Consider the following 16,326-nt stretch of genomic DNA (forward strand, 5'->3'; position numbering starts at 1 on the left):
TCAGAATCAATTTTTTAGGTTTTCTGGTTGGATTGGAAGTTTGATAGTACATGGGTAATTAGAACAAAAGAATTAGACAGCCATCTTGTTAGATGTGGTGCCTGAATGTGGGGGTTCCTGGTCATTCACTGTGGGGCTCCATCACCCCCCTATTTCTTGCTCCCTCCTCCTTGACGCGTTCTCTCTTCTCTTCCCCAGTTCTCTTTCTCACGTTTTCATGCCGCTGCTAGGGCTGGGCGATATATCATCTGAAACTGGTTTGAAGTCCACATAGTGGTATCGGTTTCCTAATTTTTGGCCTGGCAATATATTGCAAATCATGATGTGTGTGTGTGCGTGTGCTATGCAAAAACCGCAGTGTGGGGAATACCACCAATGCTTCTTGATCCCTGCAGTCCCTTTAACTCTGCCGCCTCAGGTCTCTCACAAGAGCAGAAAATCACGATGTGGGGAAAACCGTGAAGCCAGCCAATGCCTCTACATAGCTCCATCCTTATTTCAGGCATCGTGATATATCAGTATATTGTAATGTTTAGCTGGTGATATATCACAGTGTTGAAAACCAGAATTCACCCAGCCTTAAAAGGTAAAGGGACCCCTGACCATTAGGTCCAGGCGTGACCGACTCTGGGGTTGCGGCGCTCATCTCGCTTTATTGGCCGAGGGAGCCAGCGTACAGCTTCCGGGTCATGTGGCCAGCATGACTATGCCGCTTCTGGCGAACCAGAGCAGCGCACAGAAACGCTGTTTACCTTCCCGCCGGGGTGGTACCTATTTATCTACTTGCACTTTGACGTGCTTTTGAACTGCTAGGTTGGCAGGAGCAGGGACCAAGCAATGGGAGCTTACCCCATGGCAGGGCTTCGAACCGCTGACCTTCTGATTGGCAAGCCCTAGGCTCTGTGGTTTAACCCACAGCGCCACCTGCATGCCTGTTTTGTTTTTGTTTCTGAATCTCTCTCCCTCCCTCCACCCACCTTCTCTCTGTTTATCTGGTTGGAGGCAGCTAGCTTCCAAGAGCGCTGTGGAAGATATTTCGGAAGCTTGTTCCACCTTTGGCTCCAATAGGTTTGGCAGGCTTTGGAAACTGTTCAGGAGCCTGCAGGACCTGTTTTCCACAGGCCGAAATGAGCCGCGAATGGCGGCAGCCTGCTGCAGCGCCACATCCTCCTTCCCTCTCAAACCTCCTTCTTCCCCTCTGAAAAGACAAGGGCCCGTCCACCTCCGGGTCCACCCCCTTCGCTCTTTCTCAGCTTGCAAGAACCAGGATCCCTCCCTTTGTCGCCCTTTGCACAGGTCAAGATGCTGGACAGCGAAAACACCAAGAAGAGCCAAGAAATGGCTGAGCTCCAGGCCCGGGTGGCCCTGGATGAGCAGCGGGACGAGGAGAGCAGGAAGGAGTCTTTCAGCCTCAAGCAGAAGATCGTGGAGAGTGAAGCCACACGGGAGTCGACCCGGAAGGAGGTGAGGGCCTGGCCTGCAAATCTTTTGCAACTGGGCATTGTCCTGGGCAGCCAGGAAATCCCCTCAAGCTCTTTTGGGGTGGGCGCTGCTTCCTGGGACCTTGATATATGGCGAATTCCCACGGCAGAGTGCGATTGACCTGAGCCCAGGCTTCAGGGTGCCCTTGGATGAAAGCTCCGTTTCTGACCTGTCATGTGCACTTCCTTTCATTTCTTTTTTTTATTTGTATCCCGCCTTTCTGTATTACTATACACAAGGCGGATTTTGAGCCAAAGAAACAACAGAATAGCACAGATCACACTCCTAATAGCTATCTGATCCAATTCAAAAAAGTCACAATAAAAACATAACTTTAAAAAAGCAACTCATACGGAACAAAGCAATATCCAGTGATCACTTAGAATAGCATAGTAAACAGTAAAATTAAATATCAGCAAGTAATAACTAAGCAGTTTGCACTTAACAATTACAGTAAATAATTACTAAACTATAATCGGTAAAAAGTAATGACATAAAAGACCACAAAACAGACCCAACCATGTAAAAGGATCAAACTGAGAAACAAGGGCACACCACTTATAAAATTATTGATCTCATTCTGTCAGCCCTACCACTGACTAAGGGGGGATGGACTGCATCCTTCCCCCTTAGTTGCTTGTTGCGCTTATTTAGGAGATTACTTCTGAGTAGACCTGCACAAGACTAACAGTTTTACTCTGAGGTTCCTCTGGTGAAAACTGAAGCTGGGAGCACTTCTTTGCCTCTGACTCTGCCCACTTCTTGTATGTGGCCCCCAGCAGACTTATTTTATAATAATAATAATAATAATAATAATAATAATAATAATAATAATAATAATAATAATTTATTTGTACCCCGCCCATCTGGCTGGGTTTCCCCAGCCACTCTGGGCGGCTTCCATAGAAACCAAAGAACACTAAAATATCATACATTAAAAACTTCCCTGAACAGGGCTGCCTTAAGATGTCTTCTGAATGTCAGGTAGATGTTTATCATTTTGACATCTGATGGGAGGGCGTTCCACAGGGCGGGCGCCACTACCGAGAAGGCCCTCTGCCTGGTTCCCTGTAGCTTTGCTTCTCGCAATGAGGGAACCGCCAGAAGGCCCTCGGAGCTGGACCTCAGCGTCCGGGCAGAACGATGGGGGTGGAGACGCTCCTTCAGGTATACTGGGCCGAGGCCATTTAGGGCTTTAAAGGTCAACACCAGCACTTTGAATTGTGCTCAGAAACGTACTGGGAGCCAATGTAGGTCTTTCAAGACCAGGGTTATATGGTCTTGGCAGCCGCCCCCAGTCACCAGTCTAGCTGCCGCATTCTGGATTAGCTGTAGTTTCCGAGTCACCTTCAAAGGTAGCCCCACATAGAGCGCATTTCAGTAGTCCAAGCGGGAGATAAATTTTATTTATTAAATTTATATACTGCGCCCCTCATCCAAAGATCTCAAGGCAGTTCACAGAATAAAATACACCAGTAAATAATTAAACCAAGACAACAAAACAATAACCCAACCGTCCCACAGACATATTTAAATGGCTGTAGGATATTAATCCGCCAAAGGCCTGGTTTCTCCAGGCGCCTGAATATATGTAATGAAAGCGCTGGGAGAGCCTCCCTGGGGAGAGTGTTCCACAAACAGGGAGCCACTGCAGAAAAGGCCCCGCCTCGCGTTGCCACCTTCCAGACCTCACCTGGAGGAGGCACACAAAGAAGGGCCTCTGATGGTGAACACAGAGTCTGGGGCGGTTGATATGCTTGCCCAGCCTGTGCCTCTTCTTCTCTCCTCGCCAGCTCCTCAACCTGCAGAGGAAGATTGTGGACTTGGAGGGCGAGTTCCGCCTGCGGGAGAGGGGCCTTCTGGGGAGCCTGGAGGAGGCCCGCGGCAACGAGAAGAAGCTGGTGGACAACGGCCGCAACCTGGAGATCAAGCTGGAGAAGGCGCAGGCCGAGGGGGCTGAGCTGAGCCTGCGGCTGAGCGCCTCCGAAGGACGGGTCCATGGCCTGGAAGCGGAGCTCGCCCGCGTGGAGGGCCTGAAGCGCGACGTGGAGTTCAAGCTGGGCCGCCTCCACTCGGCCCTCCGGCGCACAATGGGCATCGGCCATGGGGGCCGCGCCCCCAGCCCTGCCTTCAGGGCCCGTGGCGGCTCCCCCAAGAGGCTTTTCTCCCCCCCGAAAGGTAAGTACCACACTCTGAAAGGGGGGGGTGTAGATCCACTGTCCACTGGCCTTTCGCCGAGATCTTGGCGGCTTTTTGACACTGGCAGCCACTTCCTTCACGCTTTCTCTCTCTCTTTTAATCATTTTTTTTAATTGATTTTCACAATTATCACAGAAAGAAAGAAAAAGTTACAAAACATATCAAAACATACAAGAAAAAAGAAAGAACACAAAAGAGAATTATTACTTCACATCCATAATTTCAATACATTGATAACCAACTTCCTCAAATCCCCTCTAACTGAATTTCATTATATCACCTGTTCTCCAAATTCATATTTCTAATAATATTAACTCCTTTCCTTTACTAACCTCATCTCCTTTATTAATATTCTCATCCTTAATATTTACTTACACATATTCTTATTCTACCCCTAAGCCTATTTATTACTTCCAAGAATTTTCTCTTTATCTTATATTACAATATTTAGCTAAATATTCTTTAAATTTCTTCCAATCCTCATGTGTCTCCCCTTCTTTCTGGTTGCGGAGTCTTCCAGTCAGGTCGGCCAGCTCCATAAAGTCCAACATCTTCACCTGCCATTCTTCTATTGTTGGTATCTCTTGTGATTTCCAATTTTTGGCTAATAAAAGTCTTGCCGCTGTAGTGGCATACAAAAACAATCTAACATCTTTTTTGGACAATTCCAATCCTATTATTCCAAGTAGAAAGGCTTCTGGTTTCTTAACAAATGTATTTTTCAACATTTTTTTTCAACTCATTATAAATCCTTTCCCAGAAGTCTTTCACCTTAGGACACCTCCACCACATATGATAGAAAGTACCTTCTTTTTCTTTACATTTCCAACGTAAGTTATTATTCGTATGATGCATATTTGCTAGTTTCACCGGGGTTAAGTACCATCTATACATCATTTTCATAATATTTTCTTTTAATACAGTAAATGCAGTAAACTTAACCCCTTTCTTCCACAACCTTCACGCTTTCTCTTTCTAGGGGATGTCACCGCAGATGCGCCAGGCAGCCCCACACCGCAGGCAGGCAGCTTGGCCTCCCGCCCCCTCTCCCCGGAGCTTGCTGGCTCCCCCAGTCGGAGCGAACAGCTGGTAGCCGACATCGACCCAGAGGTGGTGCGCTCTGCGCTCCGGGACTTCCTGCAAGAACTGAGGGAGACGCAGCGAGAGCGGGTATGGCTGGCGCAGGGGCGGGTGGATCTCTGCTTTCCCACGAGGTTCTGAGCCTTCGTGGGCCCCCTCCATGCTCAGATCCTGACAGCCAGTTGCCTTGTTGTTCTTCCTCCCTTCCTCTCCCCCTTCCCGTCTGTCCTCCTTGGGGTCCAGGACGAAGCCCGTTCCCAGCTGGGCACCTTGAACGGCCAGCTGGCAGAGATGGAGGCCGAGCGGGACGTCGCTGTGACTCGAGTGCAGCAGCTGCAGAAGCAGGTGGCCGAATGCGATGAAGGTGGGTCAGAGGTGGGGTCGGAGGTCTCTGTCTACTCTGCTGTGTCACCCTTAGGGCTGGGCGATATCTGGTTTCCAACATCGCGATAGATCACGAGCTGAACATTGCAGTATGCTGATATATCCCAGTGTCTGAAATAAGAATGGAGTTGGTATTCAACTTCATATCACCAGCTAAACTTTGCAATATGCTGATATATCGCAGTGTCTGAAATAAGAATGGAGTTGGTATTCAACTTTGTATCACCAGCTAAACATTGCAATATACTGATATTTCGCAGTGTCTGAAATAAGAATGGAGTTGGTATTCAACTTTGTATCACCAGCTAAACATTGCAATATACTGATATTTCGCAGTGTCTGAAATAAGAATGGAGTTGGTGTTCAACTTCGTATCACCAGCTAAACATTGCAACATGCTGATATTTCGCAGTGCCTGAAATAAGAATGGAGTTGGTATTCAACTTTGTATCACCAGCTAAACATTGCAATATGCTGATATATCGCAATGTCTGAAATAAGGATGAAGCTGTGTAGAGGAATTGGCTGGCTTCATGGTTTTCCCCACATTGTGATTTTTGCACAGCACACACAAACGGCGTGATTCATGATATATTGCCAGGTCAGAAGCTATGAAACCGATATCACATTACGGATTTCAAATCCCTTTTGGATGATATATTGATATATCACCCAGCCCTAATCACCACCAGCCTCGTTTCTGTGGTGGTTTTTTTCAAAGGTTCCTTTGAATAACACCCCCTCCTGAGTTTTGTACGAAGAGCAAGGGGGTGGGTTTAAGAAAACATCAGCTAAGCCGTTAAACTGCATTTCCCACTGGGGAAGTGAAGTGCGGGGTGCCCCCTATCTAAGAGGAGCTGGGTCATGAATTTGCCTGGCCTGGCCTTAAGGACCTAGCAGAATGTGGCAGGATGGAGCCCATGTGAGGGGGTGGGGCAAAGGAGGTCTCTTTCTACTCATCAGCCTTAAGGGTCTGGGGTGGGTGACGCCATTTCCTTCTGAGAGATTGGGGGGGAGGCGGGATTTGCTGACTCCCCTGAGTCACTGGGAGCTCCATGCCGTGATGTGTAATTGCTTTCCACCAAGATGGAGATTTCTAGGGGAGATTTCAAGGGTCACAAGCCCTGCCTTGCCCTGCCTCTGCCCGCTGAGCGCTGTGCCCTCTTTCCTCCTCTGCAGGGAGGCGCAGTGCGGACGGGAAGCTGAGCAGTGCCCAGACGGCCCTGATGCAGCAGGAGGAGACCCTGCGCCGGAACGAGAGGGAGCGCAAGGCCCTGGCGGACAGGCTGGCCGCATTGGAGCGGAGCCTGCAGGCGGCTGACAGCGAGCGCAGGGCCACCCAGGTGAGGCCACGCTAGGCAGGGAAGCGGGACCGCAGGGTGAGGAAGGTGCCGGCAGAAGATCGGTCTGTGAGTTCCACCTCCGCTGCCCGTCCTCCTCACTCCTGGAAGGACTCAGTTTTGGTCCTGGCAGCAAAACTTAGGGGGTGGGGGGACGGACAGTGGACTTGAAGCTCCCTCCCCAGTCACCAGGTCCATCACTGGATGGGCCAGGAAGGGTCATTTTACACACACAAGGCCTAGATCTCAGCTGATCTGTGTGGGCTACTCCTCTGGTGGGGTAGGAGAGCCGGGGTGGGGAAAATCCACATCTGGCAACCAACATGCCTCTTTGGTTTCAGATAATATCTGGGTAAAGGTAAAGGTCCAGTTGTGGCAGATCTGGGGTTGTCACGCTGATCTCGCTTTATTGGCTGAGGGAGCCGGCATACAGCTTCTGGGTCATGTGGCCAGCATGACTAAGCCGCTTCTGGCAAACCAGAGCAGGGCACGGAAACACCGTTTACCTTCCCGCCGGAGTGGTACCTATTTATTTTCTTGCACTGGCGTGCTTTCGAACTGCTAGGTTGACAGGAGCAGGGACCGAGCAACGGGAGCTCACCGCGTCGCGGGGATTCGAACCGCCAACCTTCTGATAGGCAAGTCCTAGGTTCTGTGGTTTAACCCACAGTGCCACCCGCGTCTGGGTAGATGAGTCTAAAAAGCCAGGGACGCAAATTTTCATGGCCATCCAGCAGCTATGGTGGTTCATTGACCAGAAGTAATGTATTTAGCGTTAACTCTGAAAGTGTATACTCAATTCTGACCAAACTAAGCCTCCTGGTGTAAATTTTGCTCCAATCAAGGAACAAAGTTGGGTGGCTGCCAAGGGGCCTGGCAGAGGCCAAGGAATAGGCTGAGCTGATGAGGGAGAGGGGGGCGAGCAGCAGCAGGTCCAGCTCGGGTCTGGGCCACCAGTCATGCTCTCCCTGAGCTTGGCACCGTTTCTCATAGAGAAAGAGGCTGCTGTTCCCTTTTCTTGGGTTGAGAGTTGGAAGAAGGGGTCCCCATGCGATGGGGGGAGGCATGAGGGGATGGGGAGAAAGGAGCAGGAGGCATGGGGGGGCACTAAAGCGTGTGACCAATGCCTAATAAAATGCTAGAAAACGTTTGCTTAAATGTTGGCTCAGAAGAGACATTCTTTCTTGGTGAATGTTGCTGAGCTGGTCAAATTCTTGTGAAATGTTCCCGCGTGATACTTGAACTGCTCTGAAAACTGTTGATACAACGAGAAGGTTTGGGGTTTTGTTTTGTTTTTAAAGTGCCACTGAGCATGTGCAGAGTGCTTTTCCGTGCCTGGAGCTGGTCCTGGCTTCTCTGTGGAAAGGGTGGCACTTGTGTGGGTGAGGTAATTTGGCTGGAGGAGAGCAGTGAAATCTCTTGAGTGCTGGTGGGGAGAATTAATCGCCAATATGGCAAGATGAGAAGAAAATGGTTGTTTTCAAGGCTGCCTTCCCCCCCTGCTTGGCATGGTTAACACTGGAGGTTTTTAACCATGTAGTTGTGGGTGTGAAACAAGGGACGTGGGTGGCGCTGTGGTCTAAATCACTGAGCCTAGGGCTTGCCAATCAGAAGGTCGGCGGTTCGTATCCCCGCGACGGGGTGAGCTCCCTTTGCTCGGTCCCTGCTCCTGCCAACCTAGCAGTTCGAGAGCACGTAAAAGTGCAAGTAGATAAATAGGTACCGCTCCGGCAGGAAGGTAAACGGCGTTTCCATGCACTGCTCTGGTTTCGCCAGAAGCGGCTTTGTCATGCTGGCCACATGACCCGGATAAACTGTCTGCGGACAAACACTCCCTCGGCCAGTAAAGCGAGATGAGCGCTGCAACCCCAGAGTCGTTCATGACTGGACTTAACTGTCAGGGGTCCTTTACCTTTACCTTTTTGTGTGTGTGAAGGGGGGGGGGAGTCCTATTCCAGGTCATTTCCTCCCCGGACAAATGTGAGATGCCCAAATTCTCGGAGGAAAGGAGGCAAATTTAGAGGGAAAGAGTTTTCCTTCAGGACTGAGGGAATTGCCGGAAGTTTTTGTGTCTCAGGCACCTCCTTGAAACCACTGACCCCCTCCCATCCACCATAAAAAGAGCAATAATTTATGCAGAGGAAAAGTGAAAGGAAGCATATCCTTCCCAATGGGAAAAAGGAGGCAAATTCTAAGGCAATGAATGCAGATGAAGCACAGAGCCCCAAATTATCATTGGGATTCCTCTGGAGTCCTTCAGAGTTGCCAGAGAGACCCCCAGAAGCCATTGGCTGAGAGGAGCAAGAAGACCCTGGCAAAGTGTAGCTCTTGGACCCCTCTGTGCCCCCCAAAACGCTGTTTGGCCTGCTGTCCAGTTCTGCCTCTCAGCAGGTTTTCATTCCCTCTAAGCCAGGGGTCAGCAACCTTTTTCAGCCGTGGGCCAGTCCACCATCTCTCAGACCATGTGGTGGGCCAGACTATATTTTGGGGGAAAAAGAAGAAGAACGAATTCCTATGCCCCCAAAATAACCCAGAGATGCATTTTAAATAAAATGACACATTCTACTCATGTAAAAACACGCTGATTCCTGGACCGTCCGCAGGCCGGATTGAGAAGGCAATTGGGCCGCATCCAGCCCACGGGCCTTCGGTTGCCTACCGCTGCTCTAAGCTCTCTGTTCCCTCTGCTGGGGCTTCTTCAACCCGGCCAGTTTCCTCAGAAAAGGCCTGAGGCAACTGGCAATGGCCGCCCTCTCCCTCCTCTCTTCTTCCCTCAGGAGAAGATCGGCAAGATGAAGGCCGGCGAGGCCAAGCTGGAGCTGGAGAAGCGTCGCCTCAAAGACATCCTGGATGCCTCTGAGAGCCGTAGCACCAAGTTGGAGCTCCTGAGGCGGTCGCTGGAGGGCGAGCTGCAGAGGTCCAAGCTGGTGCTGAGCGACCACGAGGCGGAGATCCAGGGGCTGCATGACAGAATCGACATCCTGCAGAGACAGGTGACCCCCCTCAAGCCAGCCTGATCAGCCTTGCCTGGACTGGCAGCAGCTGCTCTCTGGGGCCTCTGAGAGGAGGGTGGCTGGGTGGGCAGGGTAGGGGTTCAGCTTTCCCCGTCCCTCTTGCAGGTGCTTCTGGGGTTGAACCCAGGACCTCCATGGTCAGAGCTTGGAAGGCTTCTTGCGATCACAGGAGGTGGCAGCCGGCTCTGCTTGGCCACAGTTTGTGGACAGGACATGCAACCGGCAAGTGGGGAAGAGGATTTCTTTGGCTGCCACCTCTCAAGAACCGTTGGGCTTCTATACCCTCCAACGTTTCTCCAAAGAAAATAGGGACGTCCGATTCAAACGGCCTCTGCCCAGTATACCTGAAGGAGCGTCTCCACCCCCATCTTCCAGCCCGGACACTGAGGTCCAGCTCCGAGGGCCTTGTGGCGATTCCCTCCTTCCCTGTGAGAAGCGAAGTTACAGGGAATCAGGCAGAGGGCCTTCTCGGTAGTGGCGCCCGCCCTGTGGAACACCCTCCCACCAGATGTCAAGGAAATAAACAACTATCTGACTTTTAGAAGACACCTGAAGGCATCCCTGTTTAGGGAAGTTCGTAATGTTTGATGTTTTATCGTGTTTTTAATATTCTGTTGGTAGCTGCCCAGAGTGGCTGGGGAAGCCCAGCGAGATGTGCAGGGTATAAATACCTCTTATTCCTCCTCCTTCTTCTAGCCCACCTATTTGACTAGGTAGCCCCAGCCCCTCTGGGCGGCTTCCAATATACAGTGGTACCTCAGGTTACAGACGCTTCAGGTTACAGACTCCACTAAACCAGAAATAGTACCTTGAATTAAGAACTTTGCTTCAGGATGAGAACAGAAATCGCACGGTGGCAGTGGAAGGCCCCATTAGTGGTACCTCAGGTTAAGAACAGTTTCAGGTTAAGAACGGACCTCCAGAACGAATTAAGTTCTTAACCCGAGGTACCACTGTATATAAAAACATAATAAAACATTATTATTATTTTTTTAAAAACACTTCACTATACAGGACTCCCTTCAGGTGTCTTCTAAAGGTTGTATAGTTAATTCTCTCCTTGTCTTGGGTGTGTGTGTGTTGCATAACTCCTTTTCCTCCTACATTTCTCCGATGAAAATAGGGACGTCCTAAGGCAGGGGTCTGCAACCTTTAATACAAAAAGAGCCACTTGGACCCGTTTCCGAAGAAAAAAAACCTGGGAGCCGCAAAACCATTGCGACATTTAACCAGCGTACATATAAACAGCGTACATATAACCAGCGTACATATAAATATATAAATTTATATAAATTTATATAAATATAAATATAACCAGCGTACATGCCCCTTACAATGTAGTGACCAGCGTACATGCCCCCTATCAATGCAGTGACCACCATACATGCCCCTTACAATGTAGCGGGCGGGCGGGCAGGCGGGCGGGAAGGTGACGTCGGGACGGTGCGTGACTAACGCACGCACCGCCCCCATGTGATGTCACAGCCAGTACAGTGCCCGCCACAGTGGGGAGTGTCGGGGCGCACAATGCGCCTCCTCCCCTCGCTAGTATCCGCCCCGGAGCTGCGGCAAAGGTGTAAAAGAGCCACATGCGGCTCCGGAGCCGCGGGTTGCAGACCCCTGTCCTAAGGGAAAGCGGGACATTCTGGGATCAAATCGGAAACCGGGACGGCTTCTGTAAATCTGGGACTGTCCCTGGAAAATAGGGACACCTGGTGGGTCTGAACCGGGCAGCCTAATCTGTGTCCTCTCCCACCCCGCAGGTGTCTGAGGCAGAGCAGAAGGCCAGCTCCCTGCAGCTCTCCTTAGACCGCCTGAGTCTTTCTCTGGCGAAGGCTACAGAGGCCGAGAGCTCCCTGAAGGAGAAGGTACAGGGGCTCAGCGCCTCCCTCTCCGAGAGCCAAAACAGTGCCAGCTCAGCCCAGGAGAAAGTGCTGCAGCTGCAGAAGGCCCTGGGGGCCAGTGAGCACGACCGGAGGGTCTTGCAGGTAAGGGGGCTGATCAGCAGAGTGCCAGGCAGGCCCTTGGGCTGGCATCTGCTGCCTCCTCGCCCTAGGTTGGCCCCACTGGTAAGTCCCCCCACCTCCAAGAAGGGCAGGCGAGGCAGCAGAAGGGGGGAAGGGGGGGATGGCTTCACAGCAAGAACCCACGTCCACGTTGTTGCCTGTTTCAGGAGCGGCTGGATGCGGCCCGCCAGGCCCTCTCGGAAGCCAAGAAGCAGAACGGGATCCTCTCCGAGCAGCTCCAGGCAATGAAGGGGCAGCAGGGGGAGTTGGAACTGCAGAAGGGAGAGCTGGAGGGGCTGGTCAAGCAGCAGGAAGAAGTGAGTCCCTGGACAGAGCATGGGGTTGGGGGGATTGGAGGAAAGGCTCCCAGCGGAAAACTTGGGGGGCAGTGGCAGCAGGTTCCTCCAGCAAAAATACTCCAGGGAAAATGGAATTCTGCGACCTGCTGTGCAAATTCTGCCAGGCATGCATAATACAATGCAGAATGGTTTTACAGTGGTGCCCTTAAGACGAATGCCTCGGAAGATGAAAAACTCGCAAGACGAAAGGGTTTTGCGGTTTTTGAGGTGCTTCGTAAGACGAATTTCCCTATGGGCTTGCTTCGCAAGACGAAACCTCTTGCGAGTTTGTTTCCTTTTGAAGTGGGAACTGGGCTGGCAGGGAGCGAGCGAGGGAGAGACCTACCTTTTCCAGAGGGATTCTCTTCTGGAGAGGGCACAGAGGAGGCAGGTGGGCTGGGATCCAGCGAATCTGGCTGGGTCTCTGCGCCGCTGCCGCCTCTGCCTCTCTCTCTCTCTCTCCCCCTCCCCACGTGACTGCTCCATTTTGCCCTAACTGCGCGAAGGCAGGAGGAGGCGGGACAAAGGAGGAGGAGGAGGCATCCACTGCGCTTGGGCCGCCGCAAAGGCGCCTTTGCGGGGGTGGGAAGAAGCCGGGAGCAGCTGCCGAGACTGTGGGGAGCCCGGTGGCATGGTGCAAGGTAAAGGGGGGAGCAAGGGAGAGTCCGCGCCATGCGCTTCGTGCGTCCGCCCTCGGTTCCTGGGCTCGAACTTCCTTTGGCACCTCGTGGAGAGAGAGGGAGAGGAGCGGGCTGGAGCTTTGATGTGGGACGCAGTTTGGCGGAGCGAAGACGTGGCAAGGCTTGGCGACAGAGGAAGGGGGGCTGTTTTCGTGGGGAGGTGGGAGGGGGTGTCTTTGCCTCTTCCCAGCAACAGATGCTCCAGGCTGGGGAAACTCCTCCTGCTGGGGAGCCCCCGCTTTGTGCTTTGCCCGCTATCCCATTATAATACAGTACCAGGGTGCATCCGTGCTTCGTAAGACGAAAAAATCCGCAAGACAAAGAAACTCGCAGAACAGATTAATTTCGTATTGCGAGGCACCACTGTATTGCTTGGGAAGTAGCGTATTTTTCGCTCTATAAGACACACTTTTCCCCTCTTAAAAATAAGGGAAAATGTCTGTGCGTCTTATGGAGTGAATGTGTGGTCGATCGCTGGCTCCCTTTCTGGCTCCGCCCCCTTGCCCAGGCCTCCATTGAATGTTCTGCAGACGGAGGCTGTTTGTTTCCCCAGTGACATTAGATTATGTGTCTGGAAACTGTAGAAATAGCTCCCTTTCCTTTCCTAAAGAAGCTGCAGAATTGTGAGTTGAACCCCATAAAACCAGGATTTTTTCCCTTTGCAAAGTAAGCTCAACAACTTTGAGCTGATCCTCAAAAAACCGGGACTTTTCCCTTTGCAAAAGAAGCTGCAAAACTGTGAGCTGATCCCCCCCAAAACGGGGCTTTCCTCCTTTCCTCCTCTAAGAACTAGGTGCGTCTTATGGAGCAAAAAATACGGTAGCTGCAGAACTTCCTCCTGAGGTCCCAGCAGGGTCTGGCAGACTCGAGCCTGAGATGTTTTCGTCGGGGTTTTTTTTAATGGAAGTTTTGGGGGTTGGGGGTGGGATCTTGTGCCCAGAGCCGGGCCTCCCCACCCCTGAGCCTCCCACCTGTTGCCCCAGAGGTACCATGTGGTTTGAACCAGACAGGTGGGCAGGGGCGGAGGGAGCTGAATGGTCCCGCCAGGGCGACCTGCAGAGCTCCGCATTGCCTTTCTGTCCTCCCTTCCATTGCAGCTGCTGCGCCAGAGCCAGGAAAGCGAAGCCATCGGCCTGCGGAGCCTGCAGAAGGTGCAGGGCGACAGGCGCCTCTTCCAGGAGCGCGTCAGCAGCCTGCAGCGTGCCTTGGCGCAGCTGGAGAACGAGAAGCGGGAGGCAGAGCGCTCGTCCCTGCGCCTGGAGAAGGACAGGAACGCCCTCAGGAAGACCCTCGACAAGGCAAGCCCCTCGGGGTCCAAGCAGAAGGGAGGGCAGGGGCCAGCGGGATGGGCAGGTGGTCTCTCGGAGCTTGCCTTCCTCCTGAAAGAACAGCTTGAGCATGCGCAGAGTGCCTTTCTGTGAAGAAACACATCCGCAAGAGGCAGCGGGGGGTAGGGGGCGGGCACTCAGCTTCCTGACACCTCTGCTTTGACACCCCCCCCCCAGGTGGAGCGGGAGAAGCTGAAGACCCACGAGGACTCTGTGCGCCTCTCTGCCGAAAAGGGTCGCCTGGACAGGTCCCTTGCCAGTTTGGAGCAGGAGTTGACGGAGGCTCAGCAACAGATCCGGCTCCTTCTGGTAACGACTCTCCCTGCCCCCCAGTGAAGGTTTTCCTCCCCCCACAGCTGACTCAAATGTTCCAGTCTGTCTGGGGGAATGTGCAGAGGCGACCACCATACCAAGAACTAAGACTTCATTAGCAACTCTCTACCTTTAACAGAAGTCGTTCCTAGTATGGTACATTTTGTACCCTGTCCCTCTGTCTGCGGTTGCCTTGTAGGAGAGCCATCACATCTCCTTTCTCCATCTGCTGCAGCGGTCCTAGGCACACCTACTCAGGAGTAGGCCCCTTCCCAAGTGGTCTCTGTGGGGTTTCCTCCTTGGGAAATCTGACTCGGTTACCTGGCCAGGCTCTGCTCCCCGCTTTTAGGCGACGCTTGAATTTCCCAACTCGAATTTCCTCCATTCCGATTGGTGGGCTCAACTGCTTTCTCTCCTTTGATTGGGCTGCCTTCCCCCTGGAGGAGAAGCTCGGCACCATCTGGAGGACCCTATAGCATGGAGTCCTGGTGCCCTTCCCAGGCCACTCTGGCAAGCCTGACCCAAGTGCTTCCCAGGGGAGCAGCCCTGCCTGCTCCAACTCCCCCACGGCCCAAGGCTGGACCTCAGCCATAGAATCACAGAATCCTAGAGTTGGAAAGGGACTTAGTGCAGGGGTCAGCAAACTTTTTCAACAGGGGGCCGGTCAACTGTCCCTCAGATCTTGTGGGGGGCTGGACTATATTTTTTTTTGGGGGGGGAATTAATTCCTATGCCCCACAAATAACCCAGAGATGCATTTTCAATAAAAGCACACGTTCTATTCATGTAAAAACAGCAGGCAGGTGCCACAAATAAGCTAGAGATGCATTTTAAAGAAGAGGACACATTCTGCTCATGTAAAAACACGCTTATTCCCGGACTGTCCGTGGGCCGGATTTAGAAGGCGATTGGGCCGGATCCAGCCCCCAGGCCTTAGTTTGCCTGTCCATGATCTAGTGCAACCCCCTGCAATGCAAGAATACGCAGCTGTCCCTTGCGGGGATCGAACCTGCAACCTTGGTGTTATCAGCACCATGCTCTAACCAACTGAGCTATCCAGCTGCTTTGGCTAGGAGGAGACAAGGAGCCCTGTCTCTCTCTACAAGGAGTTTGGAGGGGAAAGAGAGAACTGCCTGCTGGTCTCCTCCTGCCAGTTCTGCCTTTGGCCCTGTTAAGGAAATGCGAGCGTTGCCAACCCCACAAGGAGCTAAAGGATTCAGCATAGCCCATTTTTGCCTCATTTCTCTGGTTCAACCACGGAGGGGCAAAAGGAGCTCTGCACAACACTGACCACCCCCTGATGGGCCTTTGCATAGGCTGGCAGGAGATCAGTAGGTGCTGCACATGCTTCTGAGGCTTATCTCCAGTCTTAAGGACTAGGAACTTGGCTGTCGGTTGAAAGCAGAGGTGGTAGCAACTATTGAATTCTGGGAGATTTGCTGGGGAGGCGGCAGGTTTTCCCAGCAACCATGAGGCTCGAGAAGGTGCTGGCCCCCCCTGGCGAGGTTTTCCTCCACCCTCTCCTTGCCCAGGCACAGGTGGCAGAGTTGGAGCAGGCCCAGACCAGGGTGGACTCCTCAACCCGACACCGGCAGGACCTGCAGTTGGAGGCCGAACGGCTGCGCAGCTCTCAGCTCCAGGCAGAACACACCTTGGATGCCCGGGAGAGGGCTCACCGGCAGCGGGTCAAGGGCCTTGAGGAGCAGGTGCGCTTCTTTCTCTGCCTCCGTGGCAGTCCGGGGGGCAGGGGGGTGCTATGACCACAGGAGGACCCAAATGACCCCTGCTTCCTGCTTCTCCCACAGATCTCCACCCTGAAGGAGCAGCTGCACCAGGAGGTACGGAAGGGCCAAGCCAAGTTCACCCCAGCATCCATCCTCTCGGCCCCTTAGGCTGGACACCCCCCCCACACACACACCGAACAACCCTGTGTCCCACCTTCTTACTACTAAACAAGCTAACCACCATTTGGCCAGCCTGCTTCTGGGATCTGCAAACCTCTCCATTGATTTGTGTAAAAGGCAAATGGCAAGCTTTCTTTTTTTCTTGCCCATTTGCTCAGATCTGACCGATTCAGATTAATAGGCTGAAGTTCATTCATTCCACTGGGTCTACTCTGAATAGGACTAATGTTGGCCACAAGCCGCACTTTTTATTTTAATT

The 16,326-nt window shown here is 52.4% G+C and overlaps 1 protein-coding gene across 5 annotated transcripts in view; it reads left to right on the top strand.

The window, feature by feature from the left end:
• CROCC (ciliary rootlet coiled-coil, rootletin) overlaps positions 1 to 16,078 on the top strand; it is a 69,000-nt gene extending 52,922 nt beyond the window's left edge. For all 5 annotated transcript variants that reach the window (XM_082229657.1, XM_082229655.1, XM_082229658.1 and 2 more), the window contains 12 exons: positions 1,297 to 1,464; positions 3,276 to 3,660; positions 4,661 to 4,851; positions 5,005 to 5,125; positions 6,325 to 6,488; positions 9,263 to 9,478; positions 11,263 to 11,487; positions 11,673 to 11,822; positions 13,621 to 13,821; positions 14,029 to 14,160; positions 15,696 to 15,869; positions 15,969 to 16,078. In XM_082229657.1, coding sequence (XP_082085783.1) covers positions 1,297 to 1,464; positions 3,276 to 3,660; positions 4,661 to 4,851; positions 5,005 to 5,125; positions 6,325 to 6,488; positions 9,263 to 9,478; positions 11,263 to 11,487; positions 11,673 to 11,822; positions 13,621 to 13,821; positions 14,029 to 14,160; positions 15,696 to 15,869; positions 15,969 to 16,055 — 2,214 coding nt within the window. In that variant the 3' untranslated portion in view covers positions 16,056 to 16,078. The remainder of the gene's footprint in view (positions 1 to 1,296; positions 1,465 to 3,275; positions 3,661 to 4,660; positions 4,852 to 5,004; positions 5,126 to 6,324; positions 6,489 to 9,262; positions 9,479 to 11,262; positions 11,488 to 11,672; positions 11,823 to 13,620; positions 13,822 to 14,028; positions 14,161 to 15,695; positions 15,870 to 15,968) is intronic.
• Positions 16,079 to 16,326: the final 248 nt, after the last annotated feature.

Source organism: Podarcis vaucheri (assembly GCF_965113315.1).
Source record: "Podarcis vaucheri genome assembly, chromosome: 7".
NCBI lineage: Eukaryota > Metazoa > Chordata > Lepidosauria > Squamata > Lacertidae > Podarcis > Podarcis vaucheri.